The sequence below is a fragment of the Scophthalmus maximus genome, chromosome 16 (genome assembly GCF_022379125.1).
Source record: "Scophthalmus maximus strain ysfricsl-2021 chromosome 16, ASM2237912v1, whole genome shotgun sequence".
Lineage (NCBI taxonomy): Eukaryota > Metazoa > Chordata > Actinopteri > Pleuronectiformes > Scophthalmidae > Scophthalmus > Scophthalmus maximus.
Window position 1 is genome coordinate 13391719 of NC_061530.1, and position 27037 is coordinate 13418755.

Genomic DNA, 27037 nt, shown 5'->3' on the forward strand with positions numbered 1-27037 from the left:
ATTTTAAAGATAAAACCCTGACTAATAAAAAAGAACAGTGCATTATTTTTTCATATAATCAAAAAAATAATCAAATTCAAATACATGAACTTCACCTTCTCTGGCTTGATGAAACAAGCAAGTGAAGCTGACTGAAAAAAAATACTTTAATTGGTAACACACATATAAATTAAGTTCATTCAATTGTCTTAACTTGTTAACTTTAATTTGAACAAACCTAATTCATTTGAGTGTTACCAATTTAAATAATTTTTTCGAGTTTTTCCACTGAGAAAACTGATTAGAGACTGATTAACTGATTCTTTCTTTCATGGGGTTGGACTTTATATATATACTAAGCACTTGACCCATATCTCAGAGAACGTATCACTACACAGCAAAAGATCACACCTTCCTAGCCATACGTATATGAAATTCTTTAACATTACATTTAACCCACATCATGGGGACATCAAAGAACCTGAGGATGCCAGCATGCTGCTACCAACTGAAATTTGCTAGGAAGGCTGAGACACTGAGCCTTTGGCAAGAGCACCGTGACATGTTTCTGCTCACAGGAGTGTTGTGTTACCATTGTCTCCTTTTTTTTGGACAACTGACAGCTGAAAACATTGAAACACGGATAACTGAAAATGACCCGATCCATTTTCCACATAAAAAAACAATTCAGAGGACCAGGTTTGTAATAAAGGTACGTCCCTCATTTCTAAAGCATTCGTAATCAACTATTCGAATTTCTTAAGTCAATTTCTCTAAACCTTGTAGAGCCTTCACTTGGACTGTTTCTGAAGAATCATATCATATAAATACAAAAGGACAAGTTGAAAAAAAATTTCAACTTTCACCTGGTTTCTGATTTATTTCACAGTAAATACTCGTGTCAAATTATTTCTTGTCCTCGCTTGCCTTCATCTATTGCAAATGCTGGAAAATGGAGAGAGGCATTTTCAATCACAATTCCCCGAACCCACAAAAACTGGCAGCAAATTTTCCAGGCTGGGGGAACAACATGGATATTTCACACTGCCCGTCGACAAAGATCAGATCAAATGTGACGCCATTATTCTGAAGAACAACCTGAAGAAGAGGAATAAATTTCACCATCAACACATGAACCCGGAGCGCCACTGTAAATATATATATTTTTTTCTTTTGGTTTGTTTCACAGAGTGCTGGTTTTTCTGGGCCCAGCCACACATGCAAAATGTTAATGTGTGCTCCAAATGTGCAGTGTCCTGCTGGGCCTGAATCATCCCTGAATGCTTTGACCACTTAGCCCGTACCTGAAACAGTTAGTCTAGTCCTGTCACGCAAGTCTTGTGCCGTCATACAGTACGGTCGGTTACAATCTGCGGGTTAGTTGAAATACAGTTCCTTCGTCAGCATAGATACCACGCAGGGAATCTGCTTCTTCTCGCTGAAGCGCGGGTCTTCGGACCAGGACTCAAAGCTGGTTGCGACCATGTAGTTGACCCGTGTCAGGATCTGCATTATCTCCAGCTGCTTGCCAAACTCGTTGAGGACATTGCAGAGCGCCTGGACAAACCAGGAGCCGCGCCCGGGGTTCCTCCAGGAGTAATACCCTAGAAACATCAACACGGGTCAGCACTGAAACTACACTTCGAAATGTCCTCCTCGCAATAAAACATGTCATAGATAGCCAAAACTTTTTCACTTTATCTATTAATTTTTAAGGCGATAAAGATAAATTTAAAATGAGACTTACCCGGCACAGTGGAGTAGGCAAAGAGGAAATCTGCCTCTACAGGGATCTTATGTCTCGGATTAGCATCTGTCTCCAGGGTGTCGTTCGGCGGACCCGAATCTGTCTGTATACCATCATCAAATTCGGAACCCCGACAAGCCTGGTGGAGTAAATGAAATGACATTTCATTGTGATCCTGAGTAGCTTTCTCAACGATGACCTGGTGAAGCAATTAAAACATTTACTGTTTTTAAAAGGCTGGGATGGGCAAAGTTTTTACACAGTAACCGTTGTCTATCCATGGGGAGCCACTGAGAGCCATTCAAATCGGTCTTCTCAACAAAAAACAACTGCTAAAGTCACATTATTTTCAATTGGCTCAGACGTTGGTGACTTATCACAATAATCAGTAAGACTTCAACATTATTGGTGCATAATCACAACAACACATCAGGTCAATAATCACTGAAAGTCTTCGGAGCTGCGTTACCTGGATGAAGAAGAGTTTCGGCTTGCCCACTAAGCTTTTGCACATGTCGCCCCTGAACAGCGAGGTCATGGTCTTGATGGGCATGGCTCCATCTGTGCCGTAGATCATGCCCTCCTCGCCGTGGCTTAGCAGGATACAGGCGAAACACGAGCTGTCACTATGGTCTTCCTCCGAAGCTGACCCATACACACACAGACAAACACTCAACTCTTAGCTCGGCTCGGGGCCTCGTTAAACCTGATGCATCTGAGTCATGTATAATCTGTAAACTTAATTGGCCTCGTCTGAAATTCCTTTCAGCCGTTTGCCTTTTTACATTTATACTGATTTGGGAGTTTAAAACCATTTAAGCTAATCGGAGCAGAACAAGTGTCATGTGTTTGTCCACAGGTTTGTTAAGGAAAATAAAATTCTAATCTCTACAATCTTTAGATCTGTTGATTTTTCTTGTGCAGAACTAAACGTTTTGGCACGAGGAAGAAGAGTCATTGTGAGATGACATATCCCCTTGTGCACCAGAAAAAAAGTTGAAAGAGCAGATCATTTTGTGATGTCACAGTTACCTCAAGTGGTAACATTTCATGGGCACCAGTTCACTTCCTGAAAATGTTTGAATGGTTTTCCGAATTCTGCTTCAGAAACGCAAATTATTACAAAGGGACGGATGGCCTTAAAATGTCCTATCAAATAATTCTCTATTAAACAAAAGATTCCATGTAGTTTCTATATGCATGTGACACAAGAGGTGACCCTTCAACTGTCAGATGGTCAATAGTATTCATTCAACTACTTTTACAGCAGCACCACCTGCACAAGTCTGACCTGACCCACATTCATTAAGGTGAACCATTGAAATGTGAGCACAGAAACGTATATCTGTGCCTCTACGACTTTAAAATTAAAATGTTCACATTTCCTGGTGTAACCACAGTGGTTTTAACTGATGGGACGCAGTAAAAATGTCATTATATCAACATTAAATTGACTTATTGAGGTACAACCAGCAGCTACAGTTGATTACTGCAATTTTCGGAGAGGTTCAAATTCATCAGCAATCACTGCATGATTAAGACTTAGCAGCTTGCCAGTGTTAAGCCTGAGGAAATTTGGCTGAACATGATTCAGCGCAATGATAAAGTAATTTCATAGTGGGCCCAACATACTAGATCTGCTACTGTGAGACTGACACTGGGAAGGAACAATTCTTTTCTTGAATGTTTTTCCAAGATGTTGTAGCGTGACAATTATAAATGACCTTGTCACATTTTATGTGACTTTTTCTGTGGACGTCCAACTTTACTGAACAAAGACCAGGGTGAGAAGTAGCTCAGACTTCAATACTCACCTTCTCTAAGAAGACACTCCATCTTCTCACACGTCTGGTCATTGTAGATGAAGACGTCGAAGCCCAGGCTCTTGAAGCACTTGAACAGCTCGCCCGCGTCTCGGTCCGTGCCGTTGCGTACATTCATCCCTGTTGAAACGCACAAATGTCTTTCTACAGCCATATCGAGCCAAATCTAACCAGGTGTACTATGTGTTTGAAACAAGTTTGCCGTACCTGTCTTTTCATCAAAGTTTTTGTTGTTGATGATGATGCACTTTCCCACTCGCTGGTGGCTCATCTTATACTGGAATGTTGGTGAAACAATTCTGTAATGGCTTTCAGAAGAGTAGTCCTGCTCCCGCGTCTGGCCATCCTTATTCTTCTTACTAGTGGAGTCAGGGAGAGACAAAACATTCAAAAACATTTAACACTTACACAGTACCATTATTAACTCTCACTTATACTTACAATACATCACTGCCATATTATTTACTTTGAAGCAGTAAGACAGACCCATTTAAGCTAGCGACAATTTTCAAAATTGGTATATAAGTAAATGTAAAGATGCTATATAGCAGAGGACAATCATAAAAAATATTCCAACTCAATTACATACATGAGAAAAAAAAGAAGAAGAAGAATGAATGTAACCGTGGATTTAAGAATAGAAAAATTAACTGGCCTTTCAAATTCAAAAGATGAATTTTGATCAAGTCAAATTGTAGCTTAGACGCTACAAGTTAGAACAACGCTCATCTAATCAACAGATATTGATGTTTTATTTATTTGATAAATAAATAAGTCCATCAGCCCATAAAATTGTACATGTCTTGTACACCAGAAGTTAAAGAACAGGAACATGTCTTTTAAGTTAAAAATGTTCCTACACATTACAGCTAATTACTAGAACCAGTAATCATCCTTCCAACAAGTAAAACTCACACGAAAAACTGAAAACAATGGGATCCACTTACTCAGAAACCAATGAGTACGTACATTTTCAAATAAGGCATTAATGTCACAGCCAAATTCGGTCGCAAGTAATCTACCGTCGGGTTAAGGAAGAAACTATAACTTTTTTTTTCTTACCGCAGATTTTAAAAAAATCATAACCACATCAATGTGGATTGAGCAAGAGGAAATCTTCCACGAGTGGCAATTCTCACAGACCTGTCATATTTCCATTCTTTAAAAGATCCATCCAGATAGCTAAGCCAACAGTGGCCCACTAGGGGGGGTCACGAAATCCGGGCTTGTTCCAGAAGAGCCTAGTCATCAGGTTACTCAACGCACAGGAACAATACGCAGCAATGTGGACCCATGCACATACATTCACAGGCAGCGCAGCCATATTCTAATAAACATGTGATCCAGAACTTTTTGAAGCCCACCCCCCCCCCCCCCCCCCCCCCCCCCCCCCCTTCCCACTTCCAAACCGTGCGAACCTACTGTACCGAACAATTGTGCGAGGGTGGGCAACGGGCTGCGACTCTGTTTTGCTGTGGGCTGGGCATGGCAGAAAGAGCAGGTAGGAGGACTGTGAAAAGGAACACGAGGCGGTTCTGCGGGTCCTTACCTGGGTTCGTCATTAAGCGCTACGCCACTCTGCATCTGAAATGCGTTGATTTTGTCTTGTTTCTTTCTTCACCCCCCAAAAATGAGTATGTTTCTCCAGACCTGGCAGCTAAATATTGTGCTAAGATACTGACATGCTCTCTGTCCTGGATGGAGACCTGACTGGGCCAGCGGGTGCTGAGGACGGGGGCGTCGCACTGTGAGCCCCCTGAGTCAGCAGCCTCGCCACCACACCAGTGCTTTCTAAAGGCCTATTCACACATGGCCCCTGCACCTCGCTCCCTGCTGAGGTCAGACAGGGCAACATGTTGCTCCTGTGCTGACAGGCACAGAATCCACCTGTACCTACACACATTCCCTGAGTCCCTCACTACTTCAAACTTTACAAAAGGTGGCCAAGAAGGGCTACAAGTAAAAAAAACCAAAAAAACATGGATTCCAGAGAAAATTTTCCTCCTCACTAAACACCTTGACATACAACGGCTAACCAAAGAGTCTTGGGGATTAAAATCCGCCTTATCATTTCTGTCTTGGACAAAAAGCAAGATTAAGCCTAAATCCAACCAGCATTATACACAAGAAGAAGTGATTGGTTAGACATGGCCTTCTTCCAAAGAAAGACAAACACACCCCGTTAATCTAGATAAAGTTTTATGTTTACTGTGCTTGTATATATAGTATCCATCTTTATAATAAGGCAGCCATGACTACTATTTGATGAAAAAATAAAAAAGTTTAATTACGCTTTAATTACGTGTTCAATAGCGTAAATCGAAAATCTTTTTTTGTTTGTTGTTGTTGTTCAATTTCACCGTGCGTCCCTTTGCTGCGTGTCTTCTCTCTCTTTCTCTCTCTCTTCCCCTTTAATCGTTGTGCATCCTGTCATTTAAGGCTATTGTGCCCCCCCCCCTCCTCCAAATAAAAACATAATCCACTTTGACCGGACCATTAAAGGTAACCATCTTACTGCCATACAAAGGACACAGGCTTTGTGTTCAATAACCAGTGTCTGGAAGAAACATGTGACAACAAGTGTTTCCTCCATTACATAAAGGTTCACAGTGCCACCTTGTGAGTCAGGCTGGAATAAACAGAGAGTTCTCTTTTTTGTCAGTCAATGAAAACTGAACACAGACACAAGATATTGTACAGGGGGCCTATATTATCATACTATTATTTTAGACCCTGCTGTAGTACAGTCTAAATTTGATCAGCCACTTGAGGCCTGACATCAGTCCCCAAATTGAGTTTGTGTTCACGTGACTTGCCACATCAAATTAGACAATCCAGAACTGGGTTTCTATGTCAAATCAAGGGTAGCATATATTTCTTTCTTTTTTTTTGGTTTTGATTAGTTAAAGCTAAGCTGAACTAATTCAACCTTCATGTACAGAACTGTTGAGCTTGCATATATGGGTATCCACAGCCTTCTCAAAACAATACCACAACTATAAAATTATTTGTGCCAATAATCCCTGTGAAAAATATCAACAACCAAAATATACACATTCTTTTCTTTTATAATTAAGCCACAGATAATGGTTCAGTGAATCAGACGACTACTTTGTTTTGCTATTGTAATAACACAATTCTAATAACTAGGCAGGGAAGTGATAATGAAAGTGGAAGCTACATGAAAACAATCTTATCCACGTGTTGAAATGGATTTGAATTCAATTCAGTGTTTCCCCTAGGTTTACTGGTTGGGGGGGGGGGGGGGGGGGGTTAGGCCTCGTTAGGGTTATGTTTCACATATCACGTTAAGTTTCATCCACAATCCTTTGTACAGGACTGAAGAATAAGGTGTATAAGGAATGTGACCTTAAATTACTTCTGTTGACATTATATGTAAAATACTCAATTTTAGAAATAAATAAATAAACACTCAATTTTAATTAATTTCATTTTTTCCATTTCAATGGTAGGGCAGACACTGCAATTCCCTAAGGCCCAAACGTGACGTGAGCGTCCCTCTTTCCGGATGTCTACGGGGTTTCCCTCTGCAGGTACAGTAAACTGGAGGGGGGGCTCACCTCCCGAACAGCAGGAATCTCCCTCTGCGGTCAGGTTTGGCGTCCGTCTCGTCCAGCCCCGCCAGCTTCCCTTCCTCCGGTTCACCTCCCGGTCCGGTCCTGTCCGCAGCTCCCGCGGCCATCTGCGTCACCACCGCACGTTAGCTTAACATGCGCTTTACATTGATTTAACTAACTTTGCGTCATTATCCTTATTCCCCACCTGTCAATACAGAGTCGGCGGTTGTTCAAACGGTTTTAAAAGCGTTGTAAACTATTACTATGCTAAACTACCGCAAACAGAGCTGCTCGTTTATTCAGTTGCTACTAGTAAATTGACGTTTTTGGCGAAACACAACTTTGCTAGCTAAACCGTCCGATTAGCATAAAATCAAGGTAACACCTGACTCGACAGCGTTCATATCGAACCCCGAGTCTCCGGCGGCCACTTGATGAACTTACACTCTTAGTGTTCGTGTGTGTACGCTGTGACCAGAGTCGCTTCAGTGCGGATGCTGCGGGTTCCTTTTTTCCTTGTCCACAAGTCGCGGTTGCTGCCAAGTTTCTGTTCCTTAAGAAGAAGTTGAGAAAGCGAAAGTACGTTCAGGCTGCTTCGCTCACGCTCCTGGGGGCTGCGTCATGACGTCAGAGCGCTGCGTCAGTGCCAGGTCTGCCAGCCGCACGCGAAGACCGGTGGCGACCATACAGTCTATGGTGACGACACTCGTCAGGTAAGAAATAGAACAGCTGTGAGATTCATGATGTGGAAGAAAGACGTCTATGGCTTTGTACAAAACTCTCTGGACCCTACTGTATGTGATCTTAAAACTATACACTATGATGAAGCAAACTATTGCATACTCAAATATCTTCTGTTCTTTTCTATGTCATTGACTGACACGGTATTTCTATTATTTTGTCCACCCCAGTTATACAGGCGCGTCTCAAGGGACTTCAGGGGCCCCAGGCAACAGAAACACGTGATACCAAACCACATCATTCAAATCTTGAAATGATTATTTTCTTATCAAAAATGACAAACAAAGTGCATACACATTAATGAAAGTAAAGTAGAGGAGTGTAAGTGCAGACCCCCACCACCATCCGAGACACATCCACATATAAATTTAACGTTCTATAGTCTTCAGCCAAACCTCTAAAATTTTTACGATTTTTTCAAAGGTGAGTGGCGTGGGGCCTCGTTGGGGGTCCTGTGCATAGCCAATCATAGGATTTGAGGGGGTTCTCACAAAATTGTCATAGCAGTGGACTAACCAAGTGGAAACTGACCATGACGTCATCCTTTGGTTTGTGAATGGTAGCATTTTGACCATTGCCATCTTGTTGTTTTTTTAAAATCCATTGGTGACATCACCTCTATAAAAAAAACTATACTATGTATTCCAGTCTTATTTCCTCGTGTCATGGCAAGATGCCCAAAGTTGAACTCGCTGTCCAACTCAGGCTCATTACACATATAGAGTGACATCTGAACTCTCTGTCTCTCTCTCGCTCTCCCTGCAGACAGACAGCTGGGCTCAACCAGTCTTCTACCATGGGGCATGGAAGGGGGTTGGTCCATCATGGGACATGGTGTCAAGTAAGAGACAGTGTCAGAGTTTCACAGTCACAGAGCTACGTTTGCCACCAACAGAGACGCACGATCACAACTGTCTGGGAATCACCGCCAACTCCTGTTTGCCTGCTTGACCTGAGTTTTTGGACAAAATTTTATACCATTTCCCTTCTTGTGACACTTATTTCCTGAAGGTTTTTTGGGGAAAGGACAAGCATTCACCATGCAGTCCTGTGCGAGGTGTGGGTTTGTGGTGTACCCAGCTGAGAAGATCAACTGCATCGACCAGGTAACACCAAAGAGATTGTGAGAACGTATTTCTTGAAATGTTTTTTCTGAAATGCCACTACAACTAAATTTAAAGAAAAAGTAAAGTCAGCACTCACGTGAATTCATGGTACAAACTTGCGAGATTGAAGGCACTAGTTTTTGTTTTTAAAATATTTACTTAACCTCTGATAAAACATATTTCTTAAAGAGTAAAACAAGGTAGTTGGATGGTTTTTGGAGATGTATTATAAAAGTAATCTGGCTTAATGGCCAAAGATGTACCTAAACCTACCTGTATTTAACATTTCAGCTATTTAACTGTTTTTTGTGACCAATGTGATTAATTGCTTCATGTGAAAACAAGTGAATGTTATGAAATACAAAATCTGCCAATGTAAAACAAAAAACATGTATGAACAATTCATTTCCTATGGATCTGAGCATGTGTTTGATCCAAAACTCATACCAATGTGGTCCTACAGAAAGATTTGACATGTTTTATCATTCTCTACATTGCATCTACTGCAGCATAAAACATCCCAGTATTGTAACACTGACTGGTTGAGATGTTTATGATTATGTCTTTTAAAAAATAAACTTGTTGGACAGAAAAGAAGAGGTATAGAGTTTTACAGTCACATAAAAGCCACACTTGAGAACAAGTCAGCAAGTCCCTTTGGAGGAACGCGCTGTGATCGCTGCTGTTATTTTTGGCCTCGTTCAATCAAAGCTATCTCATTAATCTGATGTTATCTGTCCAAAGTTGCTTGCGTCTTCCTCGCATTATAAATTATGAATTGACTGATTGAAGTGATGTTGCCTTAGTCTGAGATTAGAAACTTGGATGTTAAAATTATGTGATTTTCTCTTGTCAGAACTGGCACAAAGCATGTTTTCACTGCGACGTCTGTAAGATGGTTCTCACCGCCAATAACTTTGTCAGCCACAAGAAGAGGCCATACTGCTCTGTGTAAGTACACCTGATGTTATGACCTATATTGTTTGAGCATAGTCCCAAAAATTGATTAAAAAAATCAATATGTAGGGGCCATTTTTGGTATGAAAATAGATTCCCCTTTTTTCTATTGACTCTTATTTCCACAAACTTGAAATTGGCGATCAAACTGAAGACCATTTCTAAATCTCTCCACCCCCCCAGACACAATCCAAGGAACAACACGTTCACAAGTGTGTACGAGACCCCCATCAACATCAACGCAAAGAAGCAGAGCAAGGCGAGCAGCGAGGTGAGATGATGTCACTCGCAAAAACACAGCAGCCACAGCAACGTAAGGTGAAATATTTTGGCCTTGATCTGAGTCAAGGCCGACATAAGTCACCGTCTGTGGCATGAGAGAAATGACCATTCATCATGCGTTGGTCATCACTGGGTTTACTGGGGAGATTCCTGTTCATAGCCGTCAGTGTGTCGGTTTAGATCATTGTTGTTTTGAAAAAAAGGTATTGATACATGTATTACAGCTGAATATAAATAGATTTCCATTTTGTTGATAATACTTATATTATTGGAACTGTAAAACCTTTGCATGGGTACTAAAATCCCAAAACGGGGTTGGAAATGGGTAATTCTTCTTTTCAATATATCACATATCAACCTAAAAATATACATATTGCAGAAAGCTCAAGATCCGATCCGATAGCACGTGTAACCGTTTCTGTCTCGTTCCCTCTTTACAAGAGGGGGAAGAGAGAGAGGTGAATTGCTGCTCTGAGTCCGTGGTGACGGCAGCCGTGTGGAATGGAGAGTGCGGCTCAGGTTATTTCTGTGCTTGTGACAGAGGCGAGACAACCACTCTGCTGAGCCCACTCCAGGCTTCAGCGGGCTAAAATTGTATGTCAGGAAAAAAACATCCCTTCCTCTCCTCTGCCCTGCCACCTGCTCTTGTCTGTCCCAGTCTGTCTGCGTCTACGAGGTCATGCAACGCTCCCTATGCTTATATTAGCAGTGGGCTTGCCAGCTCATCAGCCACTGCCGTATGCCACTGGAGGGATATAGGAACTTGTTGATATTTGATCTGAGGGCTGACTTCAGACCATGTTGAGTTACCTAAACCTTGTTAACAGCCCGTGCTTTTGTTTTTCAGGTGGAACATTTTAACATACTGTACATTTAGATAGAAGATTGTCACACATTTCTTTTTGCGGTCAGCCCTCTAGCAATGATGCACCAGAGAGGTCACTCATCAGCTATATTGCATCCCCTGCAATCCAGCCATTCTAATATTAGTTTTGAACCCTTCAGTAGCATACAGCTCAGTGTTTCATCACTCAGCGCTTCATGCTGGATCTTTCCAGGTCCAGCTTCATCTTCGTTAGAACATCTTAGTTGTTAATAACACCACACTAAGATTATCTCTTAAAGCATGATGGTTGGTGCTGTGGCTCTGGAGTAGATATAGGTCAGGACTGTTTTTTATATATATATATATATATATACAGTATGTTTTTTTTTTATGGATGCTGCAAACACATGTCTTGTGTGCGTGTGTGTGCGTGTGTGTGCTTGGCCTTGGCTTAATGCTTTTCGTCTATGTGCACTTGTAGCTGAAGTATCGCGAAGATGGTGAGCGCTTTATGTCCTCCTTCCACTATGACATGAGGTCCATGGAGCTGGAGAAGGCTCTCCTAGCCAATCAGATGGCCAGCCAGGTGAGCTCCCGGTAGAGCAACTGGCCTCAATTTACTCCTCATTCAAGAGAGTTCCTGCCCAAATCTTGAACTTTACTCAGAGGGAGTAGACAGATTTGGGTGGTCCTTATGGCATGAGAAGGTGCAGGATGACCTGCGCTGTGAATATGTGATGATGACAAGGTTTGTTTTCAATATCCAAACAGGCCTTTAAGTCTCAGTCTGAGTTCTCCCAGCAGCAGACATGGTTTTCAGGCTCGGTGAGCAGCCAGGAGGTTGTGACGATGTCTCAGGGACAGCAGGCCATCAGTGATGTGAGTACACTTTTTTAATATTCAGCCCTTTCGACGATTAAAGAGACAGATCTGGTTTTCTTTTATTCACGTCCCGGTCTAAATTTGTCACGATACAACAACCACCACAATTGCAATGTTTTTTATGAAAGACTGACTTATTTTGTTCGGTGACAGGTGAAGTACACAGAGGAGTATGAGCAGTCAAAAGGAAAAGGCAGCTTCCCTGCCATGATCACACCAGGTTACCAGGCTGCTAAGAAGGCCAGCACCTTGGCCAGTAACGTAAGTGGCATTTCTCTGTCAGTGGTTGGTGCGACTTTGTGATGAGTTTGATGAGCTGCATCAAGTTCTTGTTTTTCGTTTTTCTCTGCAGCTGGAATATAAAAAAGGACACGAGGAGAGAGTTTCAAAGTACACAGCGTTTGTTGACCCTCCAGAGGTGCTCATGGCCAAGAAACAGGGGCAAATCATTAGTGACGTAAGCCTTTATTTTAATCCTGTATATTATTTTAATTCGGTCAGTCGATCCTGTGTGCCTGAATCACTGTGTCTTCCCACAGTATGCCTATACAGAAGAGTATGAGCAGCAAAGAGGTAAAGGCAGTTTCCCTGCGCATCTTACGCCTGGATACAAGATGTCGAAAAAGGCCACTGAGCAGGCCAGTGACGTAAGGAACCAAATTAAAAATGCACATATATGCATACAAATGCTTTTACATAGCTGTGATCAGTGGTTTACAGTGGATGATGTTTTTTTTTATATCTTACCAGATCAAGTATCGTCAGATGTATGAACAGGAGATGAAGGGTAAAGCCAGCACTGAGGCCGCAGTGGCTGAGGCGGTTCACGCCAGGGAAAATGCAGAGAACTTCAGCCAGGTAAGGAAATAACTCTGTTTTATTAAAGAATTTATATAAACCTCTTGCGAAACCAGGAAAAAGGACGCATCATCTTGAAGTTTTTGCCTTTATTCAATAATGAATTACAGAATTTTTTCACCTCAGTCCATAAGATTTAGTCTGGGTCCACTAAGAAAAATAGTTTACAGTGCTACACGAACAACTTGTAATATTTACTATTTATTGTGAATTACGTGTGAATTGATTTACGTGCTGCTCTATTTGCAGATTGCATACACTGAAGAGTATGAGCAGCAGCGAGGCAAAGGAAGCTTCCCCGCGATGATCACCCCTGGTTATTATCTGGCAAAGAAGGCACAGGAAAATGCAAGTAATGTGAGTGTCAACTTCGCAGACGCACAAACACACTGCACATCCTTCACAAGAAGTGACAAGTTGTTGAGTCTAACATGCACAAGTTCAAAGGTTGGTGTGTGTCCACGTGAAGAGGTGTTGTGCATAGATCGTAAGAGTTTCAGCTCCAGCTCCTGGCCTTGTCATCACTGGGCAGAATATATTAGGGACAACAATGACAAGGCCTCAGTATGTTGTCACTCTTTAAACTCTCCGCGATGACCAAATTAGACTGTGTTTGTGTGTGTATGTATATATATTTGTGTGTACTGCTAATCTCCTGATCCCACAGTAACACAATATGTTGTCCTCGCACTGTATATGCACTAAATCATCTTTCATCCCTTCACAGCTAAAATACAGAAAGGACTTACACAAGATGAAGGGAACCTCGCACTTCCACAGCCTGACGTCCGAGGACAATCTGGCTCTGAAGAATGCCCGGAAGATCAACAAGATGGTCAGCGAGGTGAGTTTGTCGCTTGCCGTCAGGATCTCGAAGGAGCATCTTTTTACTTTTGACACATGACTCATTCCTAGCTTTTCTCTGGCTTGTCCAAGAGGCCGGTTTTATAAATATTGTTAAGTTCTTTACAAAGCATTTTCAGAAACAAATCCTGCTCCACCGTGTGTGTGTGTGTGTGTGTGTGTGTGTGTGTGTGTGTGTGTGTGTGTGTGTGTGTGTGTGTGTGTGTGTGTGTGTGTGTGTGTGTGTGTGTGTGTGTGTGTGTGTGTGTGTCTGAATGCTGGAAATACTGGACATATTTTGTCAGTGTCCAGCAGACATGAAGCCACCCAACCTACATTTGCGGCATCTCTGACATGCCTGTCCGGTGGGGTTACAGCTTACCTCCAAGGTTGCGGGACGTCCAGTGAAAATAATGTTACCCAACATTGGCTCACAGAGCTTGACCCTGGAGCAACAAGCATGCATTCTGGAGCTTACCTTCCACTAAAAAATCTAATTATTCAAATACTGCAGTTTTTGATTTTCTGTTAACAATGTTCTTATTTTACTTGAATGTTTAAATGTGAAAAAATTCCCCTTGTGGGGTATTTTATGGGAAAAGGCAATTTAAGACAATTTAAATGATGTCATTTTAAGCTCAGGAAAGCACGGTTAAGAATTGGGCTTCGTCTCAGGGACACTTGAGTTATGATGGAGTCAGTGATGGTGACTGATTCGTTACAGGCGCTTGTGTACTGTATATTTAGCACAGAGCATGAAATAGAATGATTGGCACCTCAGTGCCACAGAGGATCAGCTCTGACTGTTCAAAACAAAACAAGGGCCTGCACTGACAAATGTTACAAGGCAACTGCTTTTAATTTGACCTATTTTCAAAAAGGTGGAGTATAAGAAGGACTTGGAGAACACCAAAGGTCACAGCATCAATTTCTGCGAGACGCCACAGTTTCATAATGCTGCTAAAGTTGCAAAGTTCACCAGCGATGTAAGTTTAAGCAGCAAAGAAAACACCATGTCAATCAACATAAGCTTTTGACAGGAGCCTCTCCTGTAGAGTTCTGCAGACAGTTTTTTTCTTTTTTAATCTTTCAATATCTCTTCTTTTGAAAGAACAAGTACAAAGAGAAATACGTCAGCGACATGAGCCATTACGAAGATTCGGGAATTGATAAGAAGACCATGCATGCTATGAAAGCCAGGAAGCTGGCGAGTGATGTAAGTTTTTCATCAAAACTTGCCAGAATATATATATTTTAAAAAATGTAATTCATTATAATGAGGTTTGATAAGGTTGATATTTTGGCCTTCTGAATAGCTCTTCCACTTCATCTGGTATTCTCTTTCATTGACAAAAAATATGGAAATTATGAATATTAGGGCAAAGTGGGCTTTTTTGTGCTAAATACAATGACAAATTGATAATAGAACCAAATTAATAAACATTGAATTTGAAAATATCATGAGCAAAATTGTATTTATTATTTCCATAAATTGTTGACTTAAATTTTTTTCGGGGGGGCGAAATAAAATTTATTACTGTGATTTAAATGACATAATCTTCTTTTAGATTTCTTACAAACAAGGCTGTGAACAGGAGCAGTGTGAATACAACTACCCAGCCACCCTCACACCAGGTTACCAAAGCCAAAGGAAGCTCGACCCACTGAAAGATGTGAGTTTGCTCAAATTGAATCCAAATCTTTGCTGTCATTTTTAATAATAGAAAATCAAGGCAAATATAGAGAGAATAGAGACAAACGTATCTTTTGTTACAGATTTTTTGTTTGTTTGTTCAAAATGTTTCCTTCGTAAATGCAGAAGAACTACAGGCAACATATTGACCAGGTCAAGTACAGATCAGTGACCGACACGCCCGAGATTGTTCTCGCAAGGAAAAATGCTCAGCTCGTCAGCAATGTGAGTAAACAGCAACAATGACGACATGTGGTACCGATGACTGAGATAGAGAAGTTTGATTAACAGTGTTATTCAGCTGCACACTGTACTTACCAGCACTGAGCTGAATGTGGTATTTGAATTTGTAATTCATCCTTCGTCCTTCAGCTGAATTACAAAGCAGGCTATGAAAAGACAAAGCACCAGTACACACTGTCCGAGGATCTGCCCCAAATCAAAAAGGCCAAAGCCAACGCCGCTCTGTGCAGTGATGTGAGTTAACACACAGACACCTTCCACACACACGCCTGCGTTCACACACATCACAACTGATGCACATGGTCACAGCAAATTACTTCTCATGGGTCACGTTATGATGTGATGATTGATGTTTGTCACTCTAGATTAAATATAAAGAGGAGTGGGAAAAGACCAAGTCCAAGGCCTGTGACATCGGCATTGACGACCTGAGTGTTAGAGCAGCCAAAGCTTCCAGAGACCTCGCCAGTGATGTAAGCAAAAACACACACACACACTCCTCTACTCTGCGAGGAGGTATAATCTGAGGGGGACGGAGCTGAAGGCTGAGCCTAAATGGGTTTAATTAGGTGTAATAGCAGGCAAATTAAATGAAGTCAGGCGGGCTTGTGTTTCAGATTAAATACAAAGAGACCTACAAGAAGAACAAGGAAACGGCAGTGGGGGTCAACATGAGTGACTCCAGGACTCTGCACTCTCTTCAAGTGGCCAAGATGAACAACGATGTAAGTTATTTTCCTCAGCAATTACGGGCATTGAAATGGTGGCACAGCATTTGTCTGACTCAATCGACATGCACACACAACTTTTCTTTACCGTGGCCGCTTCAGATCGAGTACAGGAAGGGCTCCAAGGAGGGCCAGGCCAATTACACGCTTCCTATGGACATGATCAACCTGAGCCACGCCAAGAAGGCCCAGGCCCTTGCCAGCGACCTGGAGTATCGCACAAAGCTTCACGACTACACCGTAATGCCGGATGACATCAAGGTCCTGCAGGCCAAAAAGGCTTATTCCCAACAGAGCGAGGTAAGAGAGAGGAGGAGAGGATGAACCATAGTCTGTTATCTGTGCAAGTGGATTTTACCAGGTCGATGACACTTTTTTGCCCTTTGCTCCACAGAACCAGTATCGTTCAGACCTGAACTGGATGAAAGGAGTAGGCTGGGAGACTGAAGGATGCATGAACATAGCCCAGGCTAAGAAAGCTGGAGACATGCTTAGCGATGTTAGTACAATTATTATTTCTATGTAAATATGTTAGCAGTTATTGAACTTAAAAAAGTATTAGGTTGTTCATCGACTGCCTCTCCTCTTCCAGACCAAATATCGTCAGAAAGCGGACAGCATCAGGTTCACCCACGTGGCGGACGATCTCTCCGTCAAACATGCCAAGAAGAGCCAGGAGCTGCAGAGCAACGTAAGGTCTTCACTTTAAAAATATCTGTACATCCAAATCATGCGCATTCAATTTGCGTTGCACGCTCACAACAAATGTCTATCTGCTTCTAATTTCTCAGCTGGTGTACAAAGCAAACACAGAGCAGATGATGCATCAGTACACCATGTCAAAGGACGAGCCGCTTTTCAGACAAGCGAAGGCGAATGCTGATCTTCTCAGCGGGGTGGGTTCAGTGGTGGTTGTCACTGCAGTGCATGTCATATATCACAAGCAGCTCCACAATGTATCATAGCATTATAATTACAACAACATGAGCTTCTGAGACACATTGCATTTTTCCTCCATCCCAAACAGCACTAACAAACAGTATACCTTGTTCTGTTATGCAATTAGTGGACATCAAAGTTTGGTTCTGCTTCATTCACAATAATTAAAAATGTTAGTTGCCAATTTGTTAAACTCCAGACTCTAATTTAGTTTTCTTTACTGATGATGACAACAGAGCATCTCGGCTGTGACGGAATTTTGATCAATGCACTTTAACTATTATGATGCTCCTTTTGATTTACATCCTCTGCTGGTAACATAAAAAATCAAACAATACAGTAGCAGCCTTGTTTCTTGGAGGCGTGCCCCTTCACTTAATGCTGAGGAAGAGGTTCCCGCGGTGACGTACGTGCTCATACGATAAAAATATCGTACAGTTCAGATTTTGTTGGCTGGTTCAACACGCTGCTATTCTCAGAGGGCGGAGGAGGAGTTCTTTTTGTGTTCCCACCAGGCACAAAAGTAAAGTTGCTTAACCAAGAACTTAGTCCATCAATTAGAATTTAGGACAATTAGATCAGTGCTGAAAATCAACCAAATCCACTTTAACTGTTAAGGGATTTAAGTGGCATTAGATCCACGTAGTGTTTTACATAAAAAAGGCCATTCATTTTCAATTTACCATTCATGTGGCAATTTACTGTGCAACTTCACATTCTTTGTGGAAAGCACTTTGCACTGTCATGAGGTGTGTCTTTCCAAGTGGAGAAATATCTTGATTCAAAGTACCCTTCCTTCCTTTATTTTATCTTATCATTTAGTCCAGACCAGGATGTTAAAGCTTGTAATAAGAACCACATATATATATATATATATATATATATATATATATATATATATATATATATATATATATATGTATATATATATATATGCTGGACAATTAGTGGTAAAAAGCTCTTTTTTCTGACCTTTCTGTTTGCTTACAGTACATGTTAGCTGACTCTGATTGTAATGTTTTTTTTTTCTAGAAAGTGTACAAGAGCAACTGGGAGAAGCAGAGAGAAAAAGGCTTTGAGCTGCGTTTGGACTCTCTCTCCATTCTCACCGCCAGAGCAAAGAGGGACCTGGCCAGTGATGTGAGTTCCTTTAAAATCAGTCTGTGTCTTCAAGATTGGCCTGAGGAGAAAAGGATTCTTTAATGTTAAATTTTGAACTTGAATATTTGCAGTTGAGTACATAACTAAAGGAGAGGAAAAAATATTTTTATTATGTGATAAACTCAGGCAAATTCGTAGACAGGCTTTTTTTGGTCGGACCATAAATCTGTTTGTCTGTTTGCAGGTCAAATACAAGGAGAAATATGAGAAAAACAAAGGCAAGGTCATTGGTATTAAGTCGTCGAGCGACGACTCTCAGATGGCCCACTCGGCCATGGCCACCAAACTACAGAGTGACCGCCACTACAAGAAGAACTACGAGGACTCAAAGACCAAGTACAGGTGAGTCTGGCCTCTAACCTGCATCTCTCACACCCAGGTTCCTTTCAGGTTTAAGTTTATTTAGCACATTTCATATGAAAAGCATGGACTCAATGTGCTTAAAGATAAAAAGCAAAGATACACGACAAGTGAAAATAAGTGCAGGGATTTACTTCCGCGTTCAACATCAGTTTAAGGGGCAACTACTGACTGAAAACCATACAGTAGGCATATTCTTAAATCACAGGCAGTTACATTCTACAGGTTATATCTGCGTTAATAGCAAGATGAAGTGCCTTAGTGCGTGAAAATGACAACAGAGCAACTCATAAATCTTGTGTCGTTTTTGGACAAAACTCATCGCTTGATGAAATGAATTTCATCCTCAGAGTTTCTCTGGACATGCTGAACATCAGCCACGCCAAGAAGGCTCAAGACCTGGCAACCGAGACCAACTACAGGACTTTCCTCCACGAGTACACCACGCTGCCCACTGACATGAATGTTGCCTGGGCTAAGAAGGCCTATGGACTACAGAGCGACGTAAGTCTCATTGTTTGACATTTAAAAATAGTAGGCGTTTTATGAGAAGGTGATTTGTTGAAATTCTCTTGCAAATGTGCATCTGTAGAAACAGTACAGGTCTGATCTGAACTGGATGAAGGGCGTCGGCTGGGAGGCCTCGCAGTCTCTGGACGTCCAGCAGGCGAAGAAAGCCGGAGATCTCGTCAGCGAGGTAACCTCCGACCTGCTGTGACCCGGCATGCTTTGCTTAAATCAGCTGCAAGTTTAGGGATGTAATTATTATTAAAATGCTCACCCACAGCAACAGACAAGTGTGTCTGCCCCTTGACCTTCATTATCACGTCCTTAATTTATTGTAATCATATGGAGAGCCAAATGTAATTTGAGTCGGTTATCATGCCAGGTGCTTTGACGTTTATGTTATTTGTAACATCCAGACGGTCATAGGGAAAGCTGGGAGGCATCCCCATTGAAGCTGAGTGTCCAGTTTCCTGAAAGCTTGTTGGACTGGATATTCTTAGTGCACAATGTCCCCACAGGGAACCAGGGACTTTATTACAGAAACTCTGAAAACCCAAGAAAGAAATCACATCCTATCTTTGACATCAGAGATACCTGATGATTCCGGATTGTTCTTGATATGTGAAGGGTCTGTCTAATAATAATTAAGCCTGGATAGCAAAAATGTTGTCCTGTCATGCACTCTGACCTTTTCCTGCTTTATCGCAATACCATTTGATATGGCCATAATTTAGTTTTAAAATGAAACACCCTTCTTCTACATCGACCCTTTTTTTAAAAATAAACGCTGTTGTGTAACCGCTCACAAATGGTACATAAAGATATTCATGTGACCTATCTAGTGAAGACTGGCAACACCAGACTCTATTCATAACCGCTTCATAAGCAGCCACTTATTTTAAGGGTCATTCCTGTCAGGGTTACAGACATCACTCCATTAAATGACATGAATAGAGCAGAGCCTTGAATTCGTCCTTCAATCTATCTATATATCTCTATATCTATGTATCTCCATGTCTATGTATGTATGTATCTATATTTAGAAATAAATATCTTTTTTCGGACACATAGTGGGGATTCTTTTTGGGCATTTGTGATATTGTTGTGCCCTCTGCTGCTCATCAAATGCATGTACCACTAATTTTTTTCATGACTTCTGCTCATTATTGATCACTCATCACTGGGGGGTTTTTTTGCATTTCATTTTTATATCTCGCAGAAAAAGTACCGTCAGGGTGTGAGTGCTCTGAAGTTCACCAGTGTTGAAAACACTCCGGAGATGGTCCAAGCCAAACTCAGCAACAAACTAGCCGTTGACGTAAGTTTAGCTGCCGTGTCATTAATTCGATTGTGTATCTTGATGTTTTTTGTGGTTGAACTCGTAGCATTCGCCGCTGATGGCCTGACCATCATAAACACTACACATTTTAAGTGTAGAAATAGACAGAGGAAGCTTATGGTTTCTTGCAGCCTGGATCACAGCACTTGCCTTCTCCTTTCACAGCGGTTGTACAGGGAGAAGGGTGAAAACCTGAAGCACAACTACACACTCAGTGGAGAGCTGCCCGAGCATGTGCAGGCCAAGCTCAATGCCTTGAATATCAGTGAGGTAAAAAAACAAACACATTTTCAATAACTTAACACATAAAAATCAATCAAACACACAAATAGGTTTATCACGTGGAGCTGAGTTTATACATCTGCTCTTTGTATTTTCAGAGCCGTTACAAAGAGTCGTGGACTAAGATTCGTGATGGTGGTTACAAGCTGCGCCTGGACGCCATTCCTTTCCAGTCTGCCAAAGCATCTGCCGAGATCCTCAGCGATGTAAGATAAATATGATTTCCACCATGCATTAAAAAGTAACTTGAAATGTAGCGGTGTCAAACTTCCAGGAAAAGTCCCACTTTGCTAAGCTTGTGTCGTTGTTGTGCCATTACAGCAAAAGTACAAAGAGGAGTTTGAGAAGACTAAAGGGAAGATGATTGGGCTGAAGGGGCTGCAGGATGATTTGAACATTTCTCACTCGGTCCACGCCAGCAAGCTGCACAGCGACGTGAGTGCATTTTCACTCCAACTTACAGTAGCTGACAAAAACAGAAGAATCAGAAAATACCTGACAACTACAATTTCCCTTTATCCGTTTGTCTCTTTCCAGATCACGTACAAGCAGGATTCGGCGAAGGCGCTCTCAAAGTTTCACCTGCCCTTGGACATGATGGAGGTCGCCCATGCCAAGAAGGCCCAGTCGCTGGTCAGTGATCAGGACTACAGACTCACGCTGCATCAGTACACGTCACTGCCTGATGACATGAAGGTGCAGGCGGCCAAGAGGGCGTATGCTCTGCAGAGCGAGGTGAGAGGGACAGTGCACTCCTGCAGACACAGCTTCCGTTCTAACTTCTCTGAAAGAAAACAGTTCTTACATCAGCTAAAATATCGAGGAAAAACTATTCAAGGTGCCAATTGTTAGTTTATAATAATATGAAAGGGATTCAGCCTGCACTTGCAAAAAATGCCACCTTAGTTTTATAAAGTCTGAAGGACAACTTGAGAATCATTAGCTGAAATAAGTGTTTTGATGGTTTTATTATTTACACACGTGCCTTTTACAAGAGCGCACCACACTTGGATTGTTGAAGTTGCAATTGTTTTTGTATTGATTAAAAATATGTATTTTTGATTGATGCGTCTGTCACAGAAAGTGTATCGCTCCGACCTGAACTACCTACGCGGTGCGGCCTGGATCGCCACAGGGGCTCTGCAGATCGAAGGCTCCAAGAAGGCCACAGACCTCATCAGTGATGTGAGACGTCCTCTTTGCTTTGTTTGTCACTGTTACTAGTACAACTGGTCCAAATCTTCAAAAGTCCAATCTGCAGTATATACAGTAATCATGAGTTGGTGCTCACTGTCATTTTTCTGGATTTTGATTTTTGCTCAGTCAGAATACGAGGCAGTGATTTGATTCACACTTTGATCTACAAAAAACACAACAGGGATTCATTTGGTTGTTTCCTTCTGCAACAGACAAAGTATCGCCAGCAACCGTATAGCTTCAAGCACACCTCCATCGCCGACTCTCCAGATATGGTCCACGCCAAACTCAGCGGACGGATCACCAATGAAGTGAGACAATGAGCCAATCGTTTTTAGTTCTTTTATTTTAAGCTTCCTCCACATTTCCTATTTTGTTGTTTTTTTGATTTGCTTGGTTAGGTTGCACATATTTCACAATGTCAGGGGTGGGGGATGATGATGATGTGAATGATGATGATGATAATGTTGACGATTTACCTCTCTCTCCCAGCGTTTGTACAAGGAGAAAGGGGTGAATGACCAACACAACTACACAATGACATCTGAGAGACCAGAGATCACACAAGCGAAGATCAATGCAGCCAATTTCAGTGAGGTACTATCACTTCCTGTGACCTGAGCACCACATACAATATACTACAGTACTACACCTGTCATTTCTTCTTTAAGGCTAATGATCATTTCCTCCTTGTCTCTATGCCGCAGATCAAGTACAGAGAGTCCTGGCACACCCTGAGGGCACAGGGCTACAAACTCACCATGCAGGACATCCCCTTCCAGGCTGCCAAGAGCTCCACAGGCATTGCCAGTGATGTAAGATTTTACCAGACAAAAAACTGAAATCGCTGAAAAGGATATAGATTAATATCCATCGAAAATATCCACCTGAAGACAGACAAAAAAAACAACACCACAACAAACTACCGCCTTTTAAACTGACTTTAATTAACACTGAGTTTAAAAAAATGTGCTATTGTACTACGTTGCTTTTTGTGCGTTCCTCTTGTATGTTTTTATATTGGTCTGAAAGTCTTAAGTGCAGCTACAACATCTGCCTCTCTGCAGTACATGTACAAACACAACCACGTGATGGACAAAGGAAAACACATTGGCATCCAAAGCGCCTTGGATGACCCACTGCTCCTGCACTGCCGGCAGGCGGGCCGGCTGGCCAGTGACCAGGAGTACCGCAGGGACGCACTGACCACCAGCGGTCGGTACCACCTCAGCCCGGACATGATTCATCTAGTTACGGCCAAGAATGCCCAGGCCCTGGCCAGCGACCAGGACTACAGGACCCGGCTGCACGAGTACACTGTGCTTCCCGATGACATGAAGGTCAAATGGGCCAAAAAGGCTTACGACCTGCAGAGCGAGGTGAGAGGATGAGACCTAGAGGAAAAAAAGATGAGAGATAATATTAATTAGGCAAAACTCTACTGACAAGCTTTTATTGATTCATGCCTAGAAACTCTACAAGTCAGACCTCAATTTCATGAAAGGAGTGGCCTGGGACGGAGTGGGTGCACCTCAGCTGGAGTCGGCCAAGAAGGCTGGAGATCTCATAAGTGATGTGAGTTTATTTGGAAATGGTATTAAAATGCATGTCTTCATTAGATGACTAGGATTGTAGCAGAAGATCTGTCGTTGTCGTTGACGTTGTCGTTGTCGTTGTGATTTCACTTTAAATTTCCCATTTCAACACCAGTCTCAGTCATCTGTATTTCCTGCTTTTAAAGTTCATGTGGTTTTCCCTTTGTGCAGAAGAAGTATCGTCAGCTGCCTGACAGTCTGAAGTTCACCTCAGTGACCGACTCTCCGGATATCCTCCATGCCAAGACGAGCTATCAACAGTGCAGTGAGGTAGGATAACAAGATTAGAATGCAACCCAAACCCTAACTGTAAAAAAAACAACCTAATCCAACAAATGTGGTTTTGTCAATATCCTCTCCATGTATTCTGTCCACTGCAGAGGCTGTACAAGTCTGGAAAGGATGATGACATGCATAAGTACACCTTACACTCAGACAATCCAGACTTTGTGAGAGCCAAGATCAATGCCCAGCAGATTAGTGATGTAAGGCCCTCCTCAGCAGCTTCTCACACTCCTAAACACAAGCAGATTATTCAAAATCCACACAAAAAGATGCCAATATCTCTTTGGGATGTTTTTTGATTTGCCACATTCTTTTCCTATGAAGAAAGTTTACAAGGCGTCTGGGGAGCAGGTGAAGACATCAGGTCACGACCTGAGGCTGGACGCTATTCCCTTCCAAACTGCCAAGGCCTCCAGAGAAATCGCCAGTGACGTGAGTTCAGCTTGTCACAAGATTTGAGTCCCCTCAGTTTTTTTAACAACAAATTAAGATTCATCAATATCAATCAGACTTTATTTGTATAGCACTTTTCAAACAAGCAATGCAACATTAAGTGCTTTACAGAATAAAAGCAAAAAAAAGAAGCCCTCAATCCCTCCTACACCAAAAATCAATATTATCAGGAACTGAGGAAACGAGGGAACACCATGGTAAATCTCATAAAATTAAAATGAGGAAACACCAAAGGCAATTAAATAAAGAAAGTTACAATTATAAGATAAAGATAAGAAAAGATAAATAATAAAATGTGAAGAGGATTAAGATGAAATAAAGATTAAAAAGCGCTAAGAGACGTGTAAATGATTAAGATGAAATAAAGTAAAGTAGTAAGTAAAAGTAATAAATAAAAAAGTAGGGTGATGAAAAACAATAAATAATAAAAATAAATAAAATATGATTTATATATGCACCTTTTATTTTTTATTGGAGCTCTTAATATTGAATACCAAATGCTTAATTTATCCTAAGAAAGTCATACAAAAATGGTTACAGGCACTTTTTTCCAAAAATAATTCTCAAAGCTGTCTTTCTCCCACCAACAGTTCCGTTACAAAGAGTCCCATCTGAGAGAGAAGGGCCAGCAGGTGGGGCTGCGCTGTGTGGAGGACGACCCCAAGATGGTGCACTCTCTGGCAGCCAGCAAGCTCCAGAGCAACCTGGAGTACAAGCGTCAGTCCAAGGAGGACCGTGGCCACTACAAGATGCATGCCAACCAGCCCGAGTTTCTGCAGGCCAAGAAGAGTCAGGCCCAGGCCAGTGACCTGACCTACCGCAGCAAGCTCCACGACTACACCTGTGACTCCCAACAGCTCAACGTCAAGCACGCCAAGCAGGCCTACAAGTTGCAGAGTGATGTAAGTCAGAGTATTTTTATATTTGCCCCAGGTCTCCCGAGCAGGGTGAAGGATTTTAATTTGAAAATGTGGCTGCTCCTTTTTATTGTAGGTGAACTACAAATCAGACCTGAACTGGATCAGAGGAGCGGGCTGGACCCCTCCCGGCTCCCATAAGGCCGAGCTTGCCCGCCGAGCCGCAGAGCTCGGACTGGCCGAGGGGGTTAGCGCTGACGAGGCTATCGCAAAGTACCAGCACATGATGATGGTAAGGGAACATGGAAGATGGATTTTAGTAATATGCTTTAGATCAGGCTTTTTGTAAATGGGATAAATAGTCAATTTACAACACAGTGTGCAGGTTTAAAAAAAAACAAAAAAAACGATCCCTCTTTCAGCTTCATCACCAGCAGCAGATGGAGGCAGAGCAGCTGCAGCAGCAGACGTCAGAGCAGGTGGAGACGAGTGAGGAGAGTCATCAAGGTGTCAACATGGACGCCATGGAGGTCCTTAACGTCAAGAGGAAGAAGACCATCCAGACGGTCCAGAAAAAGTCCACCACCACCACCACCACAGCCTCATTCAAATCCATGGAGAAGAAGTCCAGCACCACCTCGTCTTCCTCATCTGCCGCCCTCCAGGGCGCGGTCAGGACGTCATTGTCAAGCAAAGCGGCCGCGTTGGAAGACGCATAGATCAGGGAGTTTGTTTAGAGATTGTTAAGAGATGGCAAACTTTTACTGAGTGGTTTACTTTCCAAGTGGTGTTTTTGGCATCTGTTTTGGTGAAATGACTAGTTGTAGTCTAGTTACATGAGATGCCACACCGATGTCAAACAGAGTTACTGTGTAGGTGAACAATTATCTGTATAATATAGTTGAAATGATTAAGAGGGGGATTAAGCATGTTGAATGGAGACAGGACATGTCATGTTGTTTAAAGGATGGACAAAGTGTGCTGTGGAGAAAAAGGGAATTCAGGAAAAAAAATATCTTTATTTTCATAAAGGATGGGTTATGAGACCCACGTGAAGAGAAGCTTCCAGAGAACAATTTTCAGTTCAAGAAAGTACAAAAAAAACTGAATTCTGACAAAAAGTGACACTGTATGAAATGTTGGATGGAAAGTTTGCAGATGCTTTTGTACATTGGGTGAGTTCAGAAGATAAGAGAGCTGGACCAGAGTTTGCTAAATTCCCAAAGTTTCAGAAGATTTTTTTTCATCATTTGCTTTTTTTTTTTAATCTTTAGAGGAGAACGACAAGGCAAGGCACCGACACAACCTTGCTGCAGCCATGCGAGACACGCAGTTTTCTCACAAGGTCTGATAATCTAGTGTACGATGAGCTAGGCTCAGTGAGAAGGAGACTGAAATGATGATGATCTCCATTTTGTCTGGCAGGTTCAGCTTTGTGAGTTTTGTCACAGCGCCTCTTTTAACTCAAAGCTGGACTCGGAGTAAATTGCTTGGTTTTATCGCCGATACAATAAACTTTTCTCTTTTTTCAAGGCAAAATAGGCTGTGAGTCTGTTTTCTTCCTGGTCCAAAAAATCTAATCTAAAAACATGTATCTATTTTTTTAGATACATGTATAAACACATTTGTGAGTAATTCTCGTGAAGATGAAGCACAATTATGAACATCAACGCACCTCACAGGAGTCCATGCCCCCCTGCAAAATCCCTGCACAGAGTACGCCGCTGTCCAGAGTGTCTCCGTAGATGTCAGGGGCTTTGCATCGCTTCTCGGATA

The 27037-nt window shown here is 42.0% G+C and overlaps 2 protein-coding genes across 4 annotated transcripts; one reads left to right on the top strand and one right to left on the bottom strand.

The window, feature by feature from the left end:
- Positions 1-259: 259 nt before the first annotated feature.
- casp7 (caspase 7, apoptosis-related cysteine peptidase) lies at positions 260-7729 on the bottom strand. 2 transcript variants are annotated; one of them, XM_035612079.2, is made up of 7 exons: positions 7572-7729; positions 7131-7252; positions 3757-3908; positions 3541-3669; positions 2196-2371; positions 1727-1865; positions 260-1583 (listed from the first exon to the last, which is right to left on the bottom strand). In XM_035612079.2, the coding sequence occupies exons 2-7, from the start codon at positions 7250-7252 to the stop codon at positions 1357-1359; spliced, it is 945 nt and encodes a 314-aa protein (XP_035467972.2). In that variant the 5' UTR covers positions 7572-7729; the 3' UTR covers positions 260-1356. The 2 variants fall into 2 exon arrangements, with proteins under 2 accessions (XP_035467972.2, XP_047183439.1); XM_047327483.1 differs by lacking the exon at positions 7572-7729 and adding an exon at positions 7333-7482.
- A 10-nt stretch (positions 7730-7739) lies between these two features.
- On the top strand, positions 7740-26800 carry LOC118287168 (nebulin-related anchoring protein). Of its 2 annotated transcripts, XM_047327482.1 has the most exons (44): positions 7740-8709; positions 8880-8974; positions 9831-9925; positions 10115-10202; positions 11521-11625; positions 11811-11918; positions 12075-12182; positions 12274-12378; positions 12461-12568; positions 12672-12779; positions 13029-13136; positions 13507-13623; positions 14504-14608; positions 14734-14838; positions 15191-15295; positions 15442-15540; positions 15688-15792; positions 15924-16031; positions 16176-16283; positions 16389-16586; positions 16681-16785; positions 16879-16977; positions 17078-17182; positions 18258-18365; positions 18571-18728; positions 19097-19250; positions 19339-19443; positions 20473-20571; positions 20758-20862; positions 20973-21080; positions 21196-21309; positions 21412-21609; positions 21955-22059; positions 22284-22382; positions 22564-22668; positions 22779-22886; positions 23139-23450; positions 23542-23646; positions 23838-23936; positions 24047-24151; positions 24276-24383; positions 24995-25306; positions 25398-25553; positions 25684-26800. In XM_047327482.1, the coding sequence occupies exons 1-44, from the start codon at positions 8700-8702 to the stop codon at positions 25978-25980; spliced, it is 5457 nt and encodes a 1818-aa protein (XP_047183438.1). In that variant the 5' UTR covers positions 7740-8699; the 3' UTR covers positions 25981-26800. The 2 variants fall into 2 exon arrangements, with proteins under 2 accessions (XP_047183438.1, XP_035467963.1); XM_035612070.2 differs by lacking the exon at positions 11521-11625.
- The last annotated feature ends 237 nt before the right edge of the window (positions 26801-27037 follow it).

Excerpts from the sequence above, each read along its gene's own strand:
- casp7 (XM_035612079.2), bottom strand. The coding sequence starts at position 7,252 with ATGGCCGCGGGAGCTGCGGACAGGACCGGACCGGGAGGTGAACCGGAG. Across the intron at positions 3,670-3,756 it reads AAACTTTGATGAAAAGACAG|GGATGAATGTACGCAACGGC; the intron begins GTACGGCAAACT and ends GCGTTTCAACAG. Across the intron at positions 1,866-2,195 it reads CGAAACTCTTCTTCATCCAG|GCTTGTCGGGGTTCCGAATT; the intron begins GTAACGCAGCTC and ends TTACTCCACCAG.
- LOC118287168 (XM_047327482.1), top strand. Across the intron at positions 8,975-9,830 it reads AGATCAACTGCATCGACCAG|AACTGGCACAAAGCATGTTT; the intron begins GTAACACCAAAG and ends TTCTCTTGTCAG. Across the intron at positions 22,669-22,778 it reads ATGCAGCCAATTTCAGTGAG|ATCAAGTACAGAGAGTCCTG; the intron begins GTACTATCACTT and ends TCTATGCCGCAG.